We start from the raw sequence: 23,963 nt of genomic DNA, 5'->3' as shown, positions 1-23,963 counted from the left end.
ACTTATATAGCGCTTTTTCTGGACACTCCACTCAAAGCGCTTTACAGGTAATGGGGACTCCCCTCCACCACCACCAATGTGCAGCATCCACCTGGATGATGCGACGGCAGCCATAGTGCGCCAGAACGCTCACCACACACCAGCTATCAGTGGGGAGGAGAGCAGAGTAATGTAGCCAATTCATAGAGGGGGATTATTAGGAGGCCATGATTAGTAAGGGCCAATTGGAAATTTGGCCAGGACACCGGGGTACACCCCTACTCTTTTCGAGAAGAGCCCTGGGATTTTTAATGACCACAGAGAGTCAGGACCTCGGTTTTACGTCTCATCCGAAGGACGGCGCCTGTTTACAGTATAGTGTCCCCATCACTATACTGGGGCATTAGGACCCACATGGACCACAGGGTGAGCGCCCCCTGCTGGCCCCACTAACACCTCTTCCAGCAGCAACCTTAGTGTTTCCCAGGAGGTCTCCCATCCAGGTACTAACCAGGCTCACACCTGCTTAGCTTCAGTGGGTTGCCAGTTGTGAGTTGCAGGGTGATATGGCTGCTGGTTTTAATTAATTCAATACACTAAATACAAAGAACTGGCTTTTCCTATGCAACTTTCAAAGTCACTGTTGGATTCTGTGCACCATATGTTTGTTTTTAAAACTGTATGGTCCTTGCCATTACTGTATGTCTCCAGCTTAGAACACACCCACTCCTTTCTTTCTGGGTTGAACTTTGATGCTACTCTATGCTGTAATATCATCTTGTCAACTCGTTATTTTAGTATTGATTTGGTTAGTTACTACCCATGTTCAGGTGCCAAGGACAAATGAATAGCAGGTACATATTCTTGGGGCTTTTATGTTGCACTTGGTTTTAAACCAATTAGGTGTGGAAAGTCCTGGCAAAACCATGCTGTAGTTGTAGTCATGAGGTTTAACATGTTGCAGCATTTTATCTCATACACAAACAATATTCATCACGGTCATATGCTCCAGACTCCAATATTGTGCAGCTGGTATTTGTCTCTATTGCACCGCATACTAAATGTGGAGTTTAACAGGGATCTGTACTAGAACCACTGCTCTTGATTTTATATAAATGATCTGAATTCTGGTATAGCTACTCAGGTTTGGAGATTATACCAAAAAAGAAGAACTGGACACTATAGAGACTGCACAGTAAATTCAAAGGGATTTAGAGTCTGGTTGTTGCATAAGGCTAGGAAAAACAAATACAAATATTTGAAAAAGAATCGTGTAACTACTACAAACCAAGTAATCTCGATGAGAGGCATGGCCTCCTCTTGTTTTTCAACTCCCTCAAGTTTTAAATGCCCTGGAATATGCATTTTCTTCCATGCTCAGAATATAGCACCACCTATGCAAAACAATTAACAACCTGGTATTGTCAGTATCACGTATCTCTATATTTATCGCATACAGCTGTTTAGAGCTACATCTCCCTGCAACTCATATCTGGGAACCCACTAAAGCTAAGCTGGTTACCTGCTGGGAAAGCTAAGGTTGCTTGCCAGAAGCAGTGTTAGTGGGACCCTTGAGTTTTCAGAATCCTGGTCTTCTCCTGTAAGCCCTGCCATTGTAAAAGTGCTTGTGGTGCAAACCTACCGGGGAATTGCATTCTCTCTTTCTTCAGTGCTCAATGTCAGGCAAGATGGCTCTCTGTGCCAGAAATCCAACCACCATCTTTGTCCAGGATGTCTGTTCAACACTCTGCAGCACTGACCTGCAATAACCAAATATGTTTTGTTTTAAAGTACAGTCTGACACATAGCCCTCTGAATTTGCACATGCCATCTGACATCCAAAAAGTTAGGTCATGTTAACTGCAGATGGAATACCCTGAAATGCACCAAAAATGTTTAAAATATTGTAATAGTTTTGAATTAAACATTAATAGTTCTCCCATTTGGTTTTGACATATTTAAATCTTGTACTCCACAAATACATACCTTTGTTGTTGCGAAGGAAACCACAATGAGTGCTCCATAGTTCAAACACACTCCCTCTAAATACAGTACCTCCCACTGTCTGTGTGTGGAGCTGGCAGTGTTAAAGCCTTATCAACCCTCTTGGCTGCTCAGTCAACTTCCTTCTCTGGTGAGTCTTGTTGGTTACACCAGGGTTTTTTTTATTTTGCTATTTAGCTATGTTTGCAATAAAAAGCATGTTCTTGTTATTGAACTATCCATCCATTTTCCTCTGCGACCCTGAATTGGATAGCAAAAGCCAAACATGGCCAACCAAGGACACAAAAGCCAACCTGTTAATCTGCCTGTATGTCTTTGGACTGTGGGGAAAAAACATGGTGAAACACGTTAACATGAGGAGAACATACAAACTCCACACAGACAGCATCCCAGGTCTGGAATTGAACTCAGGCCCCAGTGCTGTGAGGCAGCAATGCTAACCCCTGTATCACTATGCCATCTCTCATTACCTCACAATATATTTTTATACACTGTATACTTGTTTTGTTGTGCTGTTAAAAGTTAAACACCTGTAAATAGCTCCAGGCACACTAATGTCATCTAATGTAATTGCTGTCAAGGTCCTTTTGGACTTCTGTATTTGTGTGTGTGTATTCTTCAGTGCAGCAGTGAACATACAGTACCTCATTTATGGGAAATCATTGTAATGCAGATGCTTTGTTCATCACATCATCTACCATTCGTACTGTTGTACCCTTAGAGAGGTACTTTACCTCAGCCGCTTCAGTCTGCCCAGTTTGAATAAAAGGGGACCAACATTGCTTGGGGTGTGATCCCTGTGATAGACCAGCATCTTATCCAGTGTAGGAGTTAGCCGTATGCTCTCTAGTCTGCTTAACGCTGCCAGAATTTGCTCAGGCTGCTGTGGCTCTTGTCTGAACTTTACAGATTTACCAGTAGAGGAGGTCTTTGTGTTGTGCTGCTTATAAAATGAGTTTCCTCCCTCAGAGTCATGTTGAACGCAGAAGCACAGAATTGCAAGAACTCTTGTGTCCTCCCACTTGAGCATCATTGATCGTTGGTGTTTTTAAGGCACTTCAAATCAGATCGAATCAAGTGTGTTTTGATGGTCTAACAGACCACCATTGTAAGGTGCAATTGGGAGTCCAAATACTGTTTTTTTTTCACATGGCAATTATTCATGTAAAAATCGGATCTCGGGTCAGATTCAATTTGCTCTGGCATTTGCTTCCTCTGAGCAGGCTGTCAGGGACTACAGCTTTCAGATACACTGTCTTTAAAGACATGAGCTGCAGCTAAATCTCTTACACCAACATAATTCCATCTGTGCCTTTTATCTCCTTGTAAGTTTGCTGTTAACTAATGATCTAGAGAAGCTGCTGCAGGCCAGAAAACAGACTTTACAATCTGTGTGTCAGGTTAGATCTACCATTTCCTACCTTTTGCAGAAAGAGTTTCACAAAGCAGGAGTTAGTAGGTATCTTCTTGTAAGGCAGTAAACACTGATTTCGATATTGTTTACTTCTGAATTATTTCTAAGATATAGCTAAGAAGTAAGACTGTGTTCACTTGTGCGGTCAGTACCATGTTATGACAGCTACATTGCTGTTTGATCTAATAATAGTATACCTATAATTACAATTAAAAATAGTAATTACTATTACTGCAACAGTAACATTTTGTTCAGAAAAACAGTATTCAAATTTAATTTCTACATGGAGAAGAGCACATGCAGGAACTGGAATTTTGTCTAATTGTGTTATTTTTTATATATTTATTATTTTGTATATATCATATATTGTTGTATTTGTAAAAATAAATGACCCCGTTGAAAGCAACATAAGCAGTGTTCTATGTGCAAAACGGAAGAAAAGCACTGCTATTCCTAACCAAATGGTTTGAGTGTTTAATGTCTCTAAAGTGTTACAATTGTCTTATGTAATATACCACTATGTGCTCACTATGAACCAAAAGTTTTGGTCTTCGTTGTTGTAAAATATGGAATTGCTTGAAGTGGAAGTGCTGGTTGCATGGGATATCTTGCTTAAACTAGAAGTTTTCCTTTTTTTCATCGAGTCTTGTCAGGTGCTCCAATTCAGAATAAAGAAAAACAGATGCACTGCTATGCACAGTGCGTCTTCATTTGGTATTGGCCTGTCTGCAAAACTGCAAATGTTATAGTAGCTCTCTGGAGATTGTAACAGACATTAATTTTGTCTACAGTCTCTAATTATGCGTGGTAATCTTTCCACTCTGCTTTACTGTCATAAGGTATAGGTTTCTCAAGGACTTTCCCAGATGGCTTTGAAATAATGCTAGTTCTTCTCATACATTCAAAACTCATTTGCTTTGTCTTGATTTGGTTTTTTGCTTGTCCATCAGTTCTTTCATCATATTTTTTTTTTAATTGGACCAGCCAAAGTCTTTACAGCAAGCCTCAGTATTTTGGTTTTTTAGCAGGATTTTAATCTGGTTTTATTAAAAATTCTGTTTATAGGTTATTTTCCACTTTAGCGCTTCCGTTTTAAGCTTCCTTGAGATTACGTCAGGCTTTCCTCCAAGTACTACTTGGTCGTCATGGTAGTCCTTTCTGAAACACTTTTACAGTTCATGTTCTTTCACCAAATTAGGATTTATTAAGTACAGCATCTCCACGACTGGACTTGTCATGCACTGGGCTGAGCTTACATTTTCACAGAACTCCTCAGATAGAGTGTTTTAACACTCCCTGGTCCTGTACCTGCTGTGATATTAACATGGCAGAGTTTGTAATTGAACATTCTCTTTCTATCTATCTATGGTTCCTGTGCACAAACACAATTGTCATCAACATCTGTGCAAGGAAAGGTTATTTCACCTTAGTTAATGACCATCCTCCACAGCAGGGGCATCTGTGGGAAGCCAAGTCATCTAAGGATTGCTCACTTTTAATGCATGGGAATGCATCTAAGAATGCTAACAACAGAAAAAAACATCTGTACCGTGGTTTTGTGGTTTTAGCCTTATTTTACATATTTGTGATTAATGTGATTTTGTCCTCATCTCCCAAGGTGGGTATCGAAGGTATCAATTCTAGTTCTGTATCTTTTCCACGGCTTTGAGGCCAGCGAGGTGCTCCTTTTGAAAATCATCGTTCTGCATACAGCTATGATCTCACCTGGAAAAAAATTGTGCAGAGAGTTTTAGCGTCCGCTGTAGTTGGATTTGCAAGTAAAACATTCCGCTAGACTCGCGGATCAGAGCGTATTGCAAAATTGAGTGGCTAGCATTCCAGAGCTTGACTGGCCTCAGGCTGGCACTGGGACAGTTGAGCTCTTTTGTGGTCTGCGTCATTTTTGTTTAAAACAATCTAAGCATTGGTGGGCTGAACACGCTCCCAGCTGCAGATTACTTTAGCAAATGTGGGATGGTGGTAGACCTTGTTTATTCTACAGCTTAATTGTTTATCTGGAGAATCTCCACTGTCCCTCACTGAATAGGAGGTTGTTATGGTTGTTGAAGGGGGTTAACCAATGAATGGTTTCAGGAAGAAGCAGATGTCTTTGCCAGCTATGTGGATAGAATAGATTATAGTGTCCCATCTTACCACAGAAATACAAGGGGCTGTTTGTACATTTTAGGCTGTTTTCAGTTGCTTGCTGATGAACTGAGCTAACCACATAGTGCACTATTCTGTTGTTTTTAGGAATATAACGTATTGTCTTTGCATACTTGAAGGAAAGTCTGATTTTGCTAAATTGCATTTTGTGCACATTCTTAGATTGCTGTTGATGAAATACTGTCTGTATCAAGTACTTTGAATAATTTCTTAAAACATTATGTCATGGTTCGACTTATAGTTGGTCCCATTGCTACAGCTTTTCTTTCAACTATGCTTTCTGATTTAATTATTGATATAATCAGCTTCCTTGCACCATAGATGATTTCTGGCTTGAAAACGATTGCATACATAGCTCTATTACATCTTATGAAATAAATGTTTAGCTTTTCCATTTGATGAGAGTTTACTGTCCGTGTGCAAATTGAAATGCATCATTATGAAACCAGCCAAGGAAAGACTGTTTAGGAATGAAAATCTGTTTTTTCCCTCAATGTCATTAAAACGGGTTTCCATTTTTGGAAGCATGTGTCTTATATTATCTTTTTCAGTTATGCATTGTTTTTGAATGATAAATGAAATTAGACGTCTCACATTAACTTAATTTGTGAATCTGTAAGGCTTATTGGATCTTCTCATACGGAATGTCATACATAAATATGCAGTTATTATACCTTCAAATAATTCAAGGTGCGTGCCAATATATGTGAATTATAATTATATTATTCAATTACATGTGAATTCCATTTTTATATTTGATACTTACTAGACAAAGCACTAGGCAGTGCAACAGCGGTTCACATCTTCTAATTCAAGACAACGAATACCATAAACAACTACAATCAATGCAAAGGAAATAGATTTTTCTACAGCTAGGTAGTTAGTTCCATTTTCATTATATTGGTGGAATGTCTATACAGCCTGATTACAGACTTTCAGATTATTCTTTTAAAAAAAACTTTTTAAAGGTTCATGGTTATTTATTGAACCTCAAACTAGTTTCACCTGTCTCAGTCCTCCATTCCAGCAATAACCAAGAAGAACTGTGGAGAAGCACATGTCCCTGCTAACTGCATATCCTAAGATATCAGATCACTTTATTAGCCACATACAATTTCTTGCATTAGGAATTTGTCTTTTTGCATACCCCAGCTTGCTCTCCATGAGACACACAGAAGCTTGTTGTCAGAGCACAGCAAGGGTTAAGGGCCTAGCTCAGGGGCCCAACAGAGTAGGATTCCACTGCCAGCTGCAGGATTTGAACCAGCAACCTTCTAGCCACAGGCTGCCACAGTGCAGCCCTAGCCACAGTGCTCCGTCCCAAAGCTAAGCAAGGTTGGGCCTCCTAATCGGCACTGGTATGGGAGACCTCTGAGGCAAACTAGGTTGCCACTGTCAGCAGTTTTGGTGATCTTCCTCCTGTACAAGAATTTCCTTAACGTCGGTGCCCCAGTATGGTGACTGGGAGTACTGTGCTATTGGAGCTGCTGTCCTTTGGATGAAATGCTTAAGTGAGGTCCTGACTACTTGCTTGCTAAATATACCTTAACACATTTGATTTCATAATGTTAGCTCCCATGTCCTGGCTAAATTCTTCTATGGGGTTGTACAATCTGGCATGCCAAAATCTCCCCTTTAATTGAACTGGAAAAGTGATTTCTCCCTTCTCTACCTGTTCTATTGTGTAATGAACTGCTGGCACATAGTGGCTGCTGCATATACTGTCACAGATAGGTGCAGGCTATCAGTCAATAAATTGGATCCCCTGCTCTGTGTGAAGCACTTGGCGATCCTTACTGAGGGAAAAGAATATAATAATCAAATTATTATTAATATTATTGTTGTTAAAACCATGCATAATCTCTTCCTTTAGCAGGGCCTTTTCTGATACTGAAACCATTGAACTAAAATGAAAATAAGAGAGATTGGCAAGTTAAAGATAACACTAAGATGACTGTTCCTTCTAAGTCCCAGCTCCATTCAGGTACTTTCTGTCCTTCACTAGAGGCTCCTGGTCACTGTCAAGAGAGTGTAGAGAGTACAGGCTTGATCTGACTGTAGAAAACTGAGTAATCTCTCATTCCAGGCAGTTTAATTCCAGGCAAAGTTAATTTATTAACTGAGACAATTGGTAGCCAATCTAGATTCACTTCTGCAAGGTTTGGTTAGTTCACAAGGTTGTTTCCCTGCCAAAAGAGAAATGGGAAAAACGTCTGGATTTAAATAGATGTACTCCATTCCATTAGTGTGTCACTCAGGGTCTGTGTACTTTTGGAACTTTGAAATGTATTGGGCAAAAACTGATTCCAGATTTGTGCCCGGTTAGACTCTTACGCATTTCAAATATCTGTTCATTCACTGATTTTTCAGCTTGCAGCTATTAAAAAACTTCTGGAGATGGGATATGTAGAAGCGCTTCAGAGAATTTGAAGTCTTTTTTTCTCATTTTTACTGATTGAGAAAGCTGTTACCTGTTACTGTACCTATGCTCACTGGGTTACCTTAAAACACATTATTTGTTGCAATGCTTGCATATACTTAAGAATGATGCCAAATATTTTCTGAACCATATTGTAAGAAAGTGTATCAGATACTTATAATTTTTATTTGCTACATAGGAACAGACTTGGCACATATATTTATGCTCTGCCATGTACAGTACAATGCCAAAGTTTCCCTAGTGGATTTGATGCAAGTTGAGAAAAATCATCTGTACAACAATATGCAGGATAAAAAAGCGCAAATTGTGAACCCAGAATAAGCAACCAACAAAAGGGACTCTGTCTGGTTCTTGGCTTTCTTTATGCTCTTTCTTTCTGCAGCATTAAAATGTTAAGCGGAATACAAAAATAGTTGAAACATCAGACTTTTTTTATAAGTATTGCATATTTCTCTGTGACAAAACAGACTAAACACATCTTGTGCTTACAAGAGGGGGTCTTTGGCCTGTTGTAAATGTTTCTCTTTTCCTCTCTTGTTTTAAAAGAACGTTTTATTACTACATCGAAATATTCTATTAGCATTTTCGCCTACCTTATAAGTACGCCTTTTGGTGTTAGGCATATGTAATGGTGCTTGCATTATTCTCACATTACTTTGTTAGTGGTTTTCGCATCTGTTATTTATACTTTTAACTCCTATAAAATAGAGAGCAATTAATATTCATAAAATAGAGCCGAATGCAAATATTTCTAGGAAATATTTGCTGTTCTTTGCATGGGCATGTTTAGGTTATATATAACTACACTGATCTCTCTTAAGAGTATGTTTCTTTCTGTTTGCACGATTGTTTTTCCAAACATTTTCCACACATCATTGGCAGATTCTCTTTTCTACATGAGATGGTTTAACCAGGTCCAAGTTCCTGCTTTCCATTGACATTTGCTTGCTCTTCAACTCTCCCATTAAGAGTGGAAGCAACTGAAAAACAAAATCCCAGAGGTGAAATGGAGATTGAGATGCGACTTCATGAAAGTCCCTTGACGAAGAATAGCTGCTTCGTATCTAATAACATTAAAACTTCTCATTTGTATTTTGCTAGCTGTTTGGCGGATTGATTTTTCACTTTCTTATTAGCAGAGTCTGTAGCACTCTTCGCTGTACGAAAAGAAAAAATTGGTTGTGGGCTGTTTTTTTTTCCCGACAGCTCTGGGCGGGGGACGTGTCTGGACAATGAGCCGCTGAAGCGAGACTTTCTGTACCCCACAGTGGCCCCCGGGCAGGTGTACGACGCTGATGAACAGTGTCGCTTCCAGTATGGGGCATCATCTCGCCAATGCAAGTATGGGGTAAGAAATCTGCATCTCGACATCCATTCAACCACCCATCCTTTTTCTAACCACTTTATCCAGTACAGGGTCACGGGGATGCCAGAGCCTCTCCCTCAGGAAACAGGATGGACCCTGAATAGTACACCAGTCCATCGCAGGGCAGACAGACCAAACACAGAGACACACACACACACACACTCTCCCACCAGGGCAGATTTTCCCAGAAGCTGGTGAACCTCCTCGTATGTCTTTGGATTGTGGGAGGAAGTCGGAACTCCCTGAGGAAACATACAAACTCCACATAGACGGCAGCAGGCCTGGGATTGAGCACAGGGCCCCAGTGCTGCTAACCACTGAGCGCCACCATACTAAATAATAGACTGCAGTTCTTGTTTAATTTGACAAGACTGTAAGTGAGCACACTAATAGGTAACAACACAAATTTGACAGCCTTAGATAATGGGTAGTGTCTGACATTGAGTCTTTAAAAACAAATAATGTAGAATTAGTAGACATTATCAATAGGTTGATTATCCTTGACTGAGAGAGATTCACTGTCCTAGCACTGCCATCCGGGTTCGGGTTCAGCAGGTTGCAAGTTCCTATCAATATTTTATTTTTTCTAATCTCGACAATGACAGTAGGTCAGTGGATTTCACAATGTTGCAAAAACTTTTTGGTGATCAAAAACACGATCATGGACAAACATTACCATCATTATGATCATAATTAAGAACGTAATTAATCAAATTAAGAACATAATTAAAGATAAGAATGAGAGAAGGCCATATGGCCTCTATAGCCTCTTAGTAGTTTGTAGTTTGTAGCTAATAGATCACCAGGGAATCCTGTCCAGCTCAATTCCTCAAAAGAGCTAGGCAGGCTTCACCAACATGCCCGGGTAGCTTGTGCCATACCCCCACAACCCTTTTCTGGAATTCTTGAATGTCCCTGACAACCCATGATACTTGATATTCTGTAATTGTGGAATGTTAGGCTAATTTTACATCAGTAAAAACTCTTTTAGAAAGACAGACGTTTTGGTTGGCTTGGGAGAAGATAGTGGCATCAAAGTCAATAAATAGAACAAATGCTGCATAACAGGTAGAAGTTGTACAGATTTCAATGTTCACTCATCATCCCTTTGGAACCTATGTCAATAAAAGTCAATATTTTTATACTTTAAACATGAGCGAGAGTGTGAATGTTATGTCTCATGTTCTATTTGTTTTTAATTTCTAAGAGATTTTGAAAGCTTCTGGACTGATAATGTGAAAGATTGAAGTTCTTTGTGTGAGCTGTAGTTGAAATTGTGTGTAAGAGGAGAGCTTAAGAGGGTGTTTAGGAATAAAAGGGCTGTGCTGTTTATAGAAAGCCCTCCAAGTCCTTTAATATGTGTACATGAAGACAGCTCACAGCCTTCCTTTTGACCTAAAGAATTCTGACATAAAGATCTGAGTGTGCCTGTTTGTCAGACTCCTGAGGACAGGACAAGATTAATACATCTTTCTAATGTATTCTAATAATAATAGACATATTGATACTCATCTGACATAATTTGGCAAGTAATCTGTGAAATGTGAGCTAAATTAAAGAGGAAGGCACTCAAAGACATTATGAAGCGTGTCGAGATGTCTCCAAGGGGATTCAGTCAGGGGACCATGCTTCCAAAGCAAGGTGTAGCACAAAAGAAAACCACAAGCCCACCACGTCCTCCTACATGTGGATAACAATTTTGAACAAATTGAATCATAATGGAAATACATGATGATGGATGTCTTTCCAGAAGATTATTTGTGTTTTATAGTGAAACAACACTGAGAAGAAACCACAATTTGTGAAAGTGAAATCTATGTTTTGTAATGTATCTGTGGGGGCATTTGTGGCATACATTTTTTAGCCTTGGCCTTCTGGCATTTCTGAGAATCTAAACATGCTACTGGTAGGCGGACGTGTATCAAGTAACAGCATCACAGTTTTGCATCATTTACTCATTTTGGAAAGCATTAGGGTGTTTGGATTTATCACCTTTGACAATATGAAGATGTTTTGTTGAAAAACTGAATTAAGGAGTAATAGAGATTGTTACCTTCAATACCCTGTCATCCCTGAGTTCAAGGAGAAGGTTAGGACTAAACATGTTGCATGTTGGGTTTCTCTCACAGGAATCAAAGCTTGGATTACTGTGATAATGGTTACGTATTGTATTAGTGGTTTTCTAATACTTAATCTAATTCTAATTAGATCTTCAAGGCAGGCACTGTTGTCCGAGTCTGTAGGTGCCAGTAACACTGATGCATTCTGCTTTTTAATCCTTGTTCTCTTACAACAATACTGAAAGATATAGACATAAACATGGAGTAAATGGAACCGTGGCACAAAAGAACTGCATTACCTGGGTCTTAGTGAACATCAAGGAAAATCCCTACTTATGTGGTTGATGTTTTGGTCTGCAACAGAGATTAGCTCGGTTTTTCAGTCTTATCCAAACAGCAAGAAGTCTATGGTTTGGTTTTAGCATTTGTATATGCATTATAAATATTTAAATGTTCTACTTAGTGTAACTACTGTATGTACTACTCAAGAGACTGGCTTTCAACATTAGGCCAGTAGCCTCTATACAGTGGGTGACATGTCACACCGAATTCCTAAGTCTTCATAATAGAGAATAATAATAATAATAATAATAATAATAATAATAATAATTGCTTACACTTATATAGCGCTTTTCTGGACTTTCCACTCAAAGCGCTTTACAGGTAATGGGGACCCCCCTCCACCACCACCAATGTGCAGCATCCACCAATAATCTTGGTGACAGGCATATTACATAAAATGTTGTACTCTTTGCAGACTTTTACATATGATTGCAAGTATGTGTCTGTAAGTTAGGGTGCCCCAAGATTGTAAAGCAGAATCCAGTATTACCCTGAAAGTTATGTTTGGAAAGTGGCGACTGTACGCTATTATTGATATGAAAGGAGTACAGTGTATTCAACTGTCATAAAGCTACTACAAAAATGAGCAGGACTGTATGAGCTCTGCCAGCTATTTCCTCTATCTTTGGATGACAAGATAATGGACAGACTTTCCTGGTTGGTTGGTGAAGCTATTCCTGCAAAAACCAAATTAACAAGTCATGCACACTGTACAATCTGATGTGTGGTATCTGGAGTGTAATAAGTCTATGTGCAGCCTTGGAACATTAACATGCTTCTATTGCCCAGCCTCATCAACCAAGCCAGCACTGATAATTGGGGTTTGAAGTCATGACCATTTTCATTTCCTACCCCAAGTGTTCAACAGTTGCTTTTTTAGGTGTCTTTTATCTTTGGGAATGGAATAGGATACTCCAGGAATTGCTGTACTACCACCAGCATTCATCGCACATAATTGGAAATCACACTTATTTCAAAAAGTTACTCCCAGAAAATCTGGAATGACCCCCAGGCTTATGTATTAGGGTGCATGGCTGAGGTTCTCTTTATATATATTTAAAAAGATTTTGAAGAATATGATTTTTTGTTTTCTTATAGCTGTTTTTTACTGTTTCAGCAAAATGGCAAAGTCTGGTGCTGTGAGCCTTAAAGCAATGAGTTTAGATGGCAGTGACTACATTAACTTAGTTTGAAGTCTGTGTGAACCAAAGTCACAAAATAATCAAGTGCAGTCATGTCTGAAAAAAAAAACAGCTTTATATAGTGTTGTGTGTTTAGCGCTTTTGCAAATGTGAAGATATCTTCCAATTATTTTACACCTACTGTACCACAGAAAACTTTGCAATGAATGTACCTCAAATTGAAATAAACCTTAGCTGCTGCTGTTGTAGGATATGATGAAACAAATGCAGGTGGCACTAAAAGAAGGAAGTGATAGTCCTTAACTGCAGGACCTTTTGAAATTGTGCTGGTTTTATTCCAGCGTCTTTTCCCCCTAATGTAAATCTATCAGTAGGCTATCTACTAGTGACCTGTGCTGTGAAGGTCAAGCTACAGCCCTTTTGAAGGCTCTACATCCTGCTTTATTGGTAACAGCTGTGGTGGGAAGCAGAACTGACATGAAAATTAGTTTTTTTTAACAAAAGCAGCAGGGACTTGTAGTCACTGTAGCTAATATGCTGACCAAGAGGTCAAAAGCTGTGCACTGTACTATAACTCTTTTTCATAGCACGCTCTCTATAATGCTCATAAATCTCATGAGGTTTATGCCACAGGAGTACACAGTACTACAGTGAAAGTCAGATTGCGCTTTGTAATTTTATTGCATTTGACTTTTTCAACTAAAATGAGAGATTTTGGCCAATATACAAATAACAAAAGTGATCTTTCTTACTATAGATGTATAATGCACAGCTGCAATCCTTCCTTTCCTCTGTATTCAACAATTATTAAAAAATCTATATCAAGCATCATATATATTGTTTAGAAGCTCTTTTAGCAATGATGTTTCTTCAATTATCAAAAACCTAAGACTCATAATTTAATTCATAATGCAGGATGTGAATAATTATCTTAACTCCATAGACTTTTATAGTTGTAGAAACACGTGTTATCAAATCTCACATTTCCTGTTACAGTATGTTGCTTTCAGACACCCCAGAATTCTCAGCGCTCTGCAACACCTTAGATTTGAGCTGATAAAACATCCTATGATTAGGATAAGTGTAATTGAAACTTTTCTAACTGTAACCTTATTTTCATTCATTGTCACTTGACTTTTTTCTCTGAAATGTGTCCACATTTAAGCGCCACTTCAAACCCCCGTGTGTTGTAATTCATCCTCAAGTAAAGAGAGGATGGTTTTGTTTTCTCAAGTCAGGAGTTTGCTTTAACATAAATGTATTTATTCTGATCAACTTGCTTCTGCCTTCTTTCCTAGGAAGTGTGTAGAGAGCTCTGGTGCCTTAGCAAAAGTAACCGATGTGTCACCAACAGCATACCGGCAGCTGAGGGAACCCTGTGCCAGACAGGAAGCATAGAAAAAGGGGTAAGAGTTAATAGTTTTGAACTTTCTTTAAGAATGCCAAAGAATACACTGCTCTTGTTCTGCAAATCCTGATTTTGAATTTCACTTTTAAAGATATTTACATTGGCTTGTATAATACATCTTGTAATGAAACCCCCTTTTCTATATCTGCACTATCTGGCCAGAATCAAAGCAGCACCAAAATGTGCCGGGCTTCTTGGAATAGCTGAAACAGGATTGTTGCATGGTTTTGAGATCTGTCGCCTAGTCCACTCTGATGTGAATCACCTTTTGGTTGACGTTAAGGTGAGGGGTAATGGTCAGTGAGAATTAGCCACACATTCCGCTGGCTGTGTCACTGTGAAGGGTTTGGCAAGGGCTCTGTGAAGGGCTTTTTTGGAGAAATTGCAACAGAAGAGATATAATATTTCATTAAGAGAGTGCAACTTATAATTTGCCAGAGAATCCTAGATATATCCAGTGTCGGTGCTTTGTGAGGTGCTGATGTATGGAACCATCGTTATTTCTTTCAAAGGACTGTGAGTGAAAGTCGGAATGCTGGAAGATTCCAGGTATGCGACCAGCATAGTGGGAAAATTACCCCAGAAGATTATGTACAGACCACAACAGGCAAAACAGTATGGACAGCTGCAATAATTTTCAGTAATTCCATTGTGTTTGATATGGGAATAAGAAATCCACCAGAAGCCGCCATTCCCAGGATTCAGTCACTCAGACCGGATTTGTTCAAACAATAAGATTGGGTCATCAGTTCATGTTCCTACCCTGGCAGGTTAGGGAGACAGTTTTAACAAAGATTACGGGTGCATCACTGCTGACGATGCAATGTCTAAATGGAGAGAATGAGAGCATGTAGCTAACTGTCAGGGTTTGTTAATGTCAGGCTGATAGGCCCATTGAAGGGTTGGGCCCATGTTCGGTATCATGGCAAACAATCGAGTGGGCTCCAGTTTGAGGGCTGATAGGAAAAAAAAAGGTTTTTTTTACAGTGAGAGGGCAGTTTAGACTGTATGATATCAAAGAAATGAAAGCGTCAGTCATTCATCACCTCAAAGTGTAGTGCACTTCGTTATCACCACTGCTTATTAAAGGGTGGTATCACAGCTCTTTGTCTGGGTTAGCTTTATAATTATTTTCTATGCCTATGCAGGAACCCTAGTGCTGTCGCCAAGCTTACAGTTTCTCAAGCTATAATGTACTGAATGTCAGCAGAGACACTACTCATTATTGTCTGAACTATATATAGGTGGAGATTCTGTGTGAGGGTTAATCTGGCACATGATATGGTCAATTAAGATTTTTCACATCTTAATTGCACAACAAAAACCACCTTCTTATGATTTTCTCTTCCTTGTTCTCTTATTTCTTTTACAATGGAAAGAATAAGTTCAAATTGTACAATTTTCTGAAATCAGCGACTTTGTTGAACTGTATGACTATGTATGCAGAAAATATTTTTTGGGGGGAGAGAAAGATGCTAAACAATATTTCACGTCTGACTTTAAAGATAATTAAAATAACCACTATGTTCTTGCTTTATCAGCATGCTTTGTGCCTGCATGTTAACCTTCAGCGGTGTGTGACAAGATGTTTGGCTCTTACAGTATGTACTCGCAGAGGCTTATGTATGGAAAATAGCTGAAAATCAAATATAGTATATACACCATATATTTCAGAATATTGAAATATCACCTCATTTATCCCATTTCTGTATGGACAATCGTGGTGAGACATCGATAAATCTTTTCTGAAAGTCACCGAGAAGAGCACTGTCACTCCCTCATCTGTCACCAGAATTCCTTGGCAGAGATTCTTTGGCTAAATAGTTCAATGTTTTCTGCATGCTGTCAGTGAGGCGGTGAGCTTTTGAACTGTTCACTCGCCTCTAGCTGAGCTATGACAGTTGGCCACAAATAGGTGATGAAATGCTGCCAAGCTGATAGACAGGAAAGGCAGGTACTGATTGCTCTGGCTTTGTCTGCCTTGTTAGATAAGGAATTCTTGGAGTGACTATTTTGGGCTCTTTGCATAGCAGACCTGTCCTTCAATAAAGAGCTCTTTTTCCCTCACTAATCCTGTTTGTAAAGTGGCTCAGAATATTGCCCCTTTGCCAGGTTGTGGTGACAGATGACACTGTGATTGTATTGCCAATTCCTATCCTGTCTGTCGGCAGCAGAACGCAACTTAACCTACTGACACAGTTGTTTATTGTGGGAGACAAATGTCTTTTACAGTGCTCTAATCCTTCTCCTTAGACTGCCTAAAAAGAACCCCTTTGAAGCTCAGAAAGAGGAGCAGGACAAGATTGCACAAATTTCACCTTAAATCTGTCAGGAAATTGCATTTCAATGGGTAAATGGAAACTCTGCATAATAGTTATCTTACGTATACAATAAAAGTGAGCAGAAAATATTCCAAGCTAAAGTCACGAGAATGCACTTCAGTTTTAGCTACAGAAATATCAAAGTGGAATAACTGCGCAGCTAGTGGAGAAGAAAAGTGCAATTAGTTTAATTGTTGAGTCAAAGGATTGCTTTGGATGACTTATAAACTGAATTTAAAGAAAGTAATCCTGAGCTGTGTTAGGTTTAGCAATGTTCTATGACATACTGTAGAAGATAGGAGACAGTAGTAACATGGTGACAATTTTGCATCTGAAGTGTTGCCAGGCCTTGTCTCTAAAGAGATACCTTTAGATCCTTTAAGGTGAAGTCCTATATTCTATTTTTAACATATGAGGTTGGCACACAAAGTGGGGCAAACTAGACTATTATTATGTAGGAGGCCTAAAGCAATCATTAATTAAAAAACAGATGAATCATTAATCTGTACTCCAACTGTTCCTGTTTGCAATCCCAACCATTAATTAGAATCTTGAATTGCTTTTTTTTCTCTATATGTGGACGTTTCATTGACCAGATCAAAATCATTCATTGTGCTTTGCTTTTCTTTTACAAACATCTACAGTATGTCTGCGACTTCTGTTTACGTGAGCATTTCTGGCATTGGATCATTGCAACTCATTTATCCAATATTGTCTCAAGTCAATGTTCACAATAAGTGTCACAGGCATATTCTGTCTTTCATCAAAACTAAAGCCTTCATACATACCATTTTGCAACTGGAAGTACAGCTTCTCAACAGGCTTTGATAGATTAAAGGTATCAACCAACAGAACCGTGCCAGGTGATTGCAAGTGTGTTTACAAATTATATATTCAATACAGTGGGCTTTTGCGTTTGGGCAAGACTTCAAAGACCTCCATGTTTTGGTGAAGCTGTTGTATTTTTTAAAATATTTCCCCCCACCACACACACACTTTGGGAAGCTCCTGCTGCTGTCCCTGATTTTGTCATGTGGTTTCTCACTGTTCTCTCTTGCCCCTCCCTTCTCTCACCCAGTGGTGCTATCAGGGCGATTGCGTTCCTTTTGGCACATGGCCACAAAGTGTGGACGGTAGCTGGGGACCCTGGTCCATCTGGGGTGAATGCAGCAGGACCTGTGGAGGGGGTGTCTCGTCCTCCGTCAGACACTGTGACAGCCCAGCGTAAGTAGCTAAAGTAAGCCAGAGCACAAAATGACACCTTGGAAAGGCCTGATGGGCTGTTGCACTTTTATCTCTTTTTGTTTCAGTTTCTGGAAATACTTTTGCATTTTAAGCCCAAGCCAGCAGGGGTCCTAGTCACAGAGCCTACAGCACTCCTAATTCCTTGGCCAAGGGCTCACTTTAATAAATGCAAACAAATGTGACCCCCCCCCCCACACACACACACTCACACTCTCTCCCAAAACACCAGGTAACCAAAAAACAAAATGAAGGGACCTGAGTATTTTTTTTTTACTTAAAGGAGATTTTCTTTCCAGGAGAAAAAACAAAAAATCTGAAACTGCCGATTTCAGCCTGATCTTATTCCAAGAAGCTACAAAGACGCCACATGCTTTCGGCTCCCATGCTGGGCATGCTGGGTGTCTGCAGGCACCAAACAAGACGTTACATTAAAACAAATCTGCAGGTCAGCTGTTTTTTGGAGGGCAGGGAGAAACAAATAATTATTGATAGATTTTTGGTGCCATTGTACATCTGGATGAAGGAACAATGCACAGAAAACACAGGTTTGGAGAAAAACTGGTCTCTTAGTACTGAAGTTCATACAAAATACTAGGTAAGGCTCAGACCTATAAAAAGGAAGAACGCTTAACGTTGCCAGAGAGCTCAGAAATTGTCTCTTCATTTCAGATTGTCCCTCTGAACCAAACAGGTGTGACCTTCGTCTTTATATATACATTGGTAGATTAACTTGTCAGTCTGTTATCCAAGTCCATTAAGCCCTATTCTCACACACATTCAAACAATTAATTTATGGCATTTTCCAGGGATAGTCATTTGTGATGATGTTGGCTCATGAGTAGTTTTCGGCCATGAGGTTAAATAGCAAGTAAACTAAAAAATCTGAGGTGAAGAGAAATCGGAGAAGAATAATCGAATTAGATAAAATGTTTAAATATTTAAAAAAATGTTAAGCCCCATATGGATAGTTATAGTTCCCAGTGTAATTACATAGTTCTTTTTCAATATCTATTGCATATACATGCAAAGAATTCATATGAAATTGAAAAATAAAAATATACAATTTGTTTAGAATAAATGTAATGAACTCTTGGAATGCTTAAATGGGGCCACTTTAGAGTGTTTGAATTTCAGTTACGGCATTAACGGAAATGTCTGTCTTTGCACTGGCTGCTGTCAGACAGCGGTGAAAGTGTGGCCAAAGTTAATGTGTAACACCTGTGTAAAATGATAGTGTTAAAACCTGGGTACCACTCTGCACAGAGGAAACCAGTCCACTTTAGCCAGCTGCACTGGAAAACATTCATTAAATGGGGATCTTGGTTTGGGGAACATTAATTTCTTTTTTAAGCTTGGGCATTTGCTTCTATTAAGAAAAACAAGAGAGTATTTAACTGAGGATTATTGAAACATAAAGCACATTTCACAAGGAGCAAAATGGCCTGTCTTTAGGTAGGGTCCTGTGAAAACGAACTGAGGCCAGGTAATGAATTTCTGTAATCGGAACATAAATGACTTGCTGTTATTATTAATTTGTTTTTTATTAACCAAACAGTAATGACAAATACATTAAACAATACAATGTCTGTGACTTATTTTCCTTTTTTTGAGGACGTAGTCTCTCTAAAAAAAGGCTAGTAGATTTGTAACTGCTAGTTCTATTACAAATTAAAATTTGTAGCAAAATGGGCAGAGAAGATCAGTGCTGCCTTCTTCTCAACACCTTGACACGGCTTTGGTTCTAGAACCGGAGTGAAAGAGACAGAGGTGAAGTGATGGCAACTGGGGGAATGCAAAGAAGAGTGTGGTGATCTTTTTTTCTTTTAGGGGAAGAAATCCCAAACCTTTTTCACTTTGCTTATCACAGACACTGGCTGCTGCGTATGGAAGTCGTTGCTCGTTAGTAACAGCTCGAATCTGGTTATTTAGTGATCAGGTTGCTTTTCTATTTATGACTTGAGGAAAACACCTGCCCAACCACATTCGTATTTGTCTTTGTATCTACAGCATGTAAAGATGCAAATATCTGTTTTTAGAACTGCATTAAGTGCATCTTCTTCTATCCCTGCTAAATTATCTGCTAACCAAAAAAGTATTTCTTTTTCTTCACTGAATGTCTGCATATCACATGAAAATATTGAGAGAACCTAGACAAGCAACAAGCAAGCTATGAAAAAGAGCATTTTAAAGGCAACTGAAAACCAGAAAAAAATGGTGTTGTAAAAGATTTAATAGCGTGGTATAAACGGTATCCAATAAGGAGAATGCAGCATCCTGTGATATGGGATAATAAGTTAATGTTTTAAGGCCCATAGTCAGTCACATTTAATAGACAGTTATAAAAATGATTATCCCAATTTTACAGGTAGAACAACCTGATCCTCAATTATAATTTGGGATTAGGTCTTAATATATTTGATGTTGAATCTGCTCACTGTCATCCTTAAGTATATTTAGAAGTGAATGTAAAATTTCAGTGGTATTGTTTTTGGTTTACAGAAAGAAAAACCATAACTCTAACATTGTCTCCATATATTGTTTAGTGCTGGCACTTGTTTCAGGCATTCTATCTCCATTTTGCCAACTCTCATTAATTATGTAATCGGATGCAGGGGTGCTTTTGGCAGCACATACTGTAGTTTCCTGGGGAAAACTTGGAGAAGTTATCTGACCTGAAAGTTCAACTGGCAGGACTAGAGGATGGTCACTAGGGGACCTAAGATCTGGACCACCAGTAACATATTTCTAACAATAGCCATGTCTAATGTTCCTGAGATTTGAACACTAGGAGCTCTCTGGGAAATTATTAAAAAATAAACATAACAAATGCACATGCATTCATGTGTGTGAACAGAATACTGTACATCTAAATAGATTCACCCTCTTCACTATGGCAAACCTAAATTAGTTCAGTTGCACAATATTTCATTGACAAGCCACTCAATTAGGTGAGTGGCCTGTGTGCGCAGTTATATTGTTTTCAGATTAAATACACCTGTCTCTGTAAGGACCTCGGTCAAGGATTCAATCATGAAAACCAAGAAAAAACCCAGAGTTTCAAACAGCTCAGGAATAAAGTTGTATAAAGACACAAGACACTGAATATCCCTTTCAGCAAGGTGACTTTAATAATAAGAAAGAGGGAGGTGTATTGTATCATCTAGATACTGTTAATATAAGGATGTCTGTCTAAACTGAGCAAAAAAGCAAGGAGGAAAGTGATCAGAGTTGCCAAGGGCAGAGTTCATTGCCTGACATGGGAGAAAATGTCTGTAAGTCGCAAAGATCTGGTCAGTCTGCTAAGCTGCCCTGTATCACAGAGTGAAAAGAAGGAAACCATCCCAAATACCACACAGTTTGCAACAAACCATTTGCTGTGCATGCTGTGAACGCGTCGTAAAGGTTGATGTAATCAGATAAGACAACATTATGACTTTTTGGTCTAAATGGCAAACATTGTCTGGCACAAACCCAACACAGCACATTACCTAGTCAGCACCATGCCTACTGTCAAACATGTTGCCAGTAGCATTTGGTTACTGGGCTACTTCTCGAGTTCTAAGTTGATCAAGGGGTGTGATGAAAGCTGAATCCATGATTTCGAATATAATTTAATTAGCACTTTTTGAGATCTAGAGGAGCCAGTTAAGATAGCTTGGGCATAACCCCAGGATACCTCTTCCTGGAGGTGTACCAGGTGTGACCCACTGGGCAGAGACCCCAGGGTGAACCCAGGACACACTGGAGGGATTATGTCTCTCAGCTGGCCTGGGAGCACCTGGGAGTCGCTGAGGTGAAGCTGGAGATTGGTGCCGGGAAATGGGAAGTCTAGTCTGCTCGGCTTAGCCTGTTACCACTGCAACCCCCACCCAGGGTAAGCAGTTCCAAAATGAGATGTGATGTGTACTTTTCTCTGATGGATCTATTCCGAAAGCTTAGATGAATCTAGTCTAAACTCTGTTCACAGCACTGTGATTTGATCTTGATCCTATCACATCCAACTTGCCTGTTCCAATCCTCCTGTAGTCTTGTAGTGGAGCATGGCTGGGCCAGTGGAAGAAAAGTGATGAATGCTGCCATGATGAGTTGCTGTTGACACAGCAGGGATATGGGGGGTTACCTGGTGGGAGCCTGGTTATAGATTAAGGTAACTACACCCAAATGCGCTACAGATGTGCCTCAGCGTTGATTAAAATGGTGTGTGCATTTTACTTTGATTCACCTTTTTTAAATGCAGACAGGGGGAGACTGACAAAAGGGGGAAACTACCTCATTAATCTTTTTTTATTATAATTTGTTTCAGGCCTTCTGGTGGAGGAAAGTACTGTCTTGGGGAAAGGAAACGATACCGCTCCTGTAATACCGATGTGAGTCAAGAGCCTTGCAGTCTTGCAGTCCTGCACAATCTGGTTCATATGTTTCACTCCGACAGGTTCTAGGGCAGGTCAGGTAATGCGACGGGGAAAATGCCTCCGTAATGTTTCATGCATCTTTTGAATTGTGATTTGCCATCGCTGCAAAATGAAACCCTCATTGAGGAGTGCAGTACGTTGCTACATAACACTGATAAAAAGTTTTAAGCTTCTTCCTTTTGGGCAAGATGTACCTCTCACAGAAAGTGCCTGACCCTCAAGCTTAGATACGCGCGTACATATCACTATTCAAATAGTTCTAGTTATATACATTGTTAGGCATTGGAAGTGGGATTAGTTGATCGCAGACACCAGTTTAAACAGAGAGTTTTAAAAAAGGTAAAATGGAATTTTGAAATTAGGTCCTGATAAAAGCTTGCCTACCAACACATTTCTTAAAGCAATTTGCAAGAAGCGTGAGTTCCTGGGTCTAGAAAAGGGAAATATTTATTTTACTTATGTAAGTTTGATTTTCTTCTTGTGGCAGCCACCACAAGAGACCTTAACAGGCGTAAGACCTAACTTCCCTGGTATCTCTGTGAGAAACCAATCCTTAGTATTTGAGACCAGTTTAGTTTAGTTTAGTCAGTATAAGGAGAGGTAAATCCATTCTAGAATGTAAAACGCCCTACTTGGTCAGGACAAAAACACCTTCCAAGTTAACCCTACTGTAGTTCAGAGAGTATCTTCCTCACTATACCAAATGCATCAAAATACAACAGAGAGGCTTCTTGTTTTTTGTGCCTCTGGTGGCTGCTGCAAAAAGAAAATCAAATTTACATAAATAAAAGTATAGATTTCCTTTTTCTAAATTTAAAGTCACACCCTTCCTATTTCAGTTAGCTGGTGGTTTTTCTGCTTTTCAAGAGCAAGTGCTGGGTGTATGGCTCCCGCTCACATACTGTAGATACCGCTTCACTGTTGGAGGCAGAGTGAGTATTATAATAAAAATAATTGCCTACACTTATATAGCACTTTTCTGGACACTCCACTCAAAGCACTTTACAGGTAATGGGGACTCCCCTCCACCACCACCAATGTGCAGCATCCACCTGGATGATGTGACAGCAGCCATAGTGTGCCAGAACGCTCACCACACAGGATGAATGAAGCCAATTCATATATGGGGATTATAAGGAGGTTATGATGATTGGTAAAGTCCAAGGGGAAATTTGGCCAGGACTCCAGGGTTACACCCCTACTCTTTTCGAGAAACACCCTGGGATTTTTAATGACCACAGAGAGTCAGGACCTCGGTTTTACATCTCATCCGAAAAGATGGCGCCTGTTTACAGTATAGTGTCCCCGTCACAATACTGGAACATTAGGACCCATATGGACCACAGGGTGAGCACCCCCTACTGGCTCCTCTAACACCTCTTCCAGCAGCAGCCTTAGTTTTTCCCAGGAGGTCTCTCATCCAGGTACTGACCAGGCTCACACCTGCTTAGCTTTAGTGGGTTGCCAGCTGTGAGTTGCAGAGTGATATGGCTGCTGGCCATTATGAATGGACAGACCTCATACATACTGTACATAAACTGAGATGTTGTCTTAGATCTACAAACTTGTAAATTCATTACAATATTAGAGTATTTTTTAACAAGTCTCTAGCTATTCATAACTCGCATTCAAAGAAGGGCTTAGGTTTAGTGTGTGTGTGACCA

General features: G+C 39.5%; 1 protein-coding gene across 1 annotated transcript in view; it reads left to right on the top strand.

The window, feature by feature from the left end:
- Positions 1–23,963, top strand: part of adamts6 (ADAM metallopeptidase with thrombospondin type 1 motif, 6) — a 101,368-nt gene that overhangs the window by 35,095 nt on the left and 42,310 nt on the right. The window contains exons 11-14 of the mRNA XM_088629285.1: positions 9,210–9,351; positions 14,212–14,319; positions 17,721–17,866; positions 22,191–22,254. Of these exons, the coding sequence (XP_088485411.1) occupies positions 9,210–9,351; positions 14,212–14,319; positions 17,721–17,866; positions 22,191–22,254 (460 nt within the window). The remainder of the gene's footprint in view (positions 1–9,209; positions 9,352–14,211; positions 14,320–17,720; positions 17,867–22,190; positions 22,255–23,963) is intronic.

This window comes from Lepisosteus platostomus, chromosome 4 (assembly GCF_059453375.1).
Source record: "Lepisosteus platostomus isolate fLepPlt1 chromosome 4, fLepPlt1.hap1, whole genome shotgun sequence".
NCBI lineage: Eukaryota > Metazoa > Chordata > Actinopteri > Semionotiformes > Lepisosteidae > Lepisosteus > Lepisosteus platostomus.
Note: the sequence above shows the minus strand (reverse complement) of the source record. Positions and strands in the feature narration are given on the sequence as shown.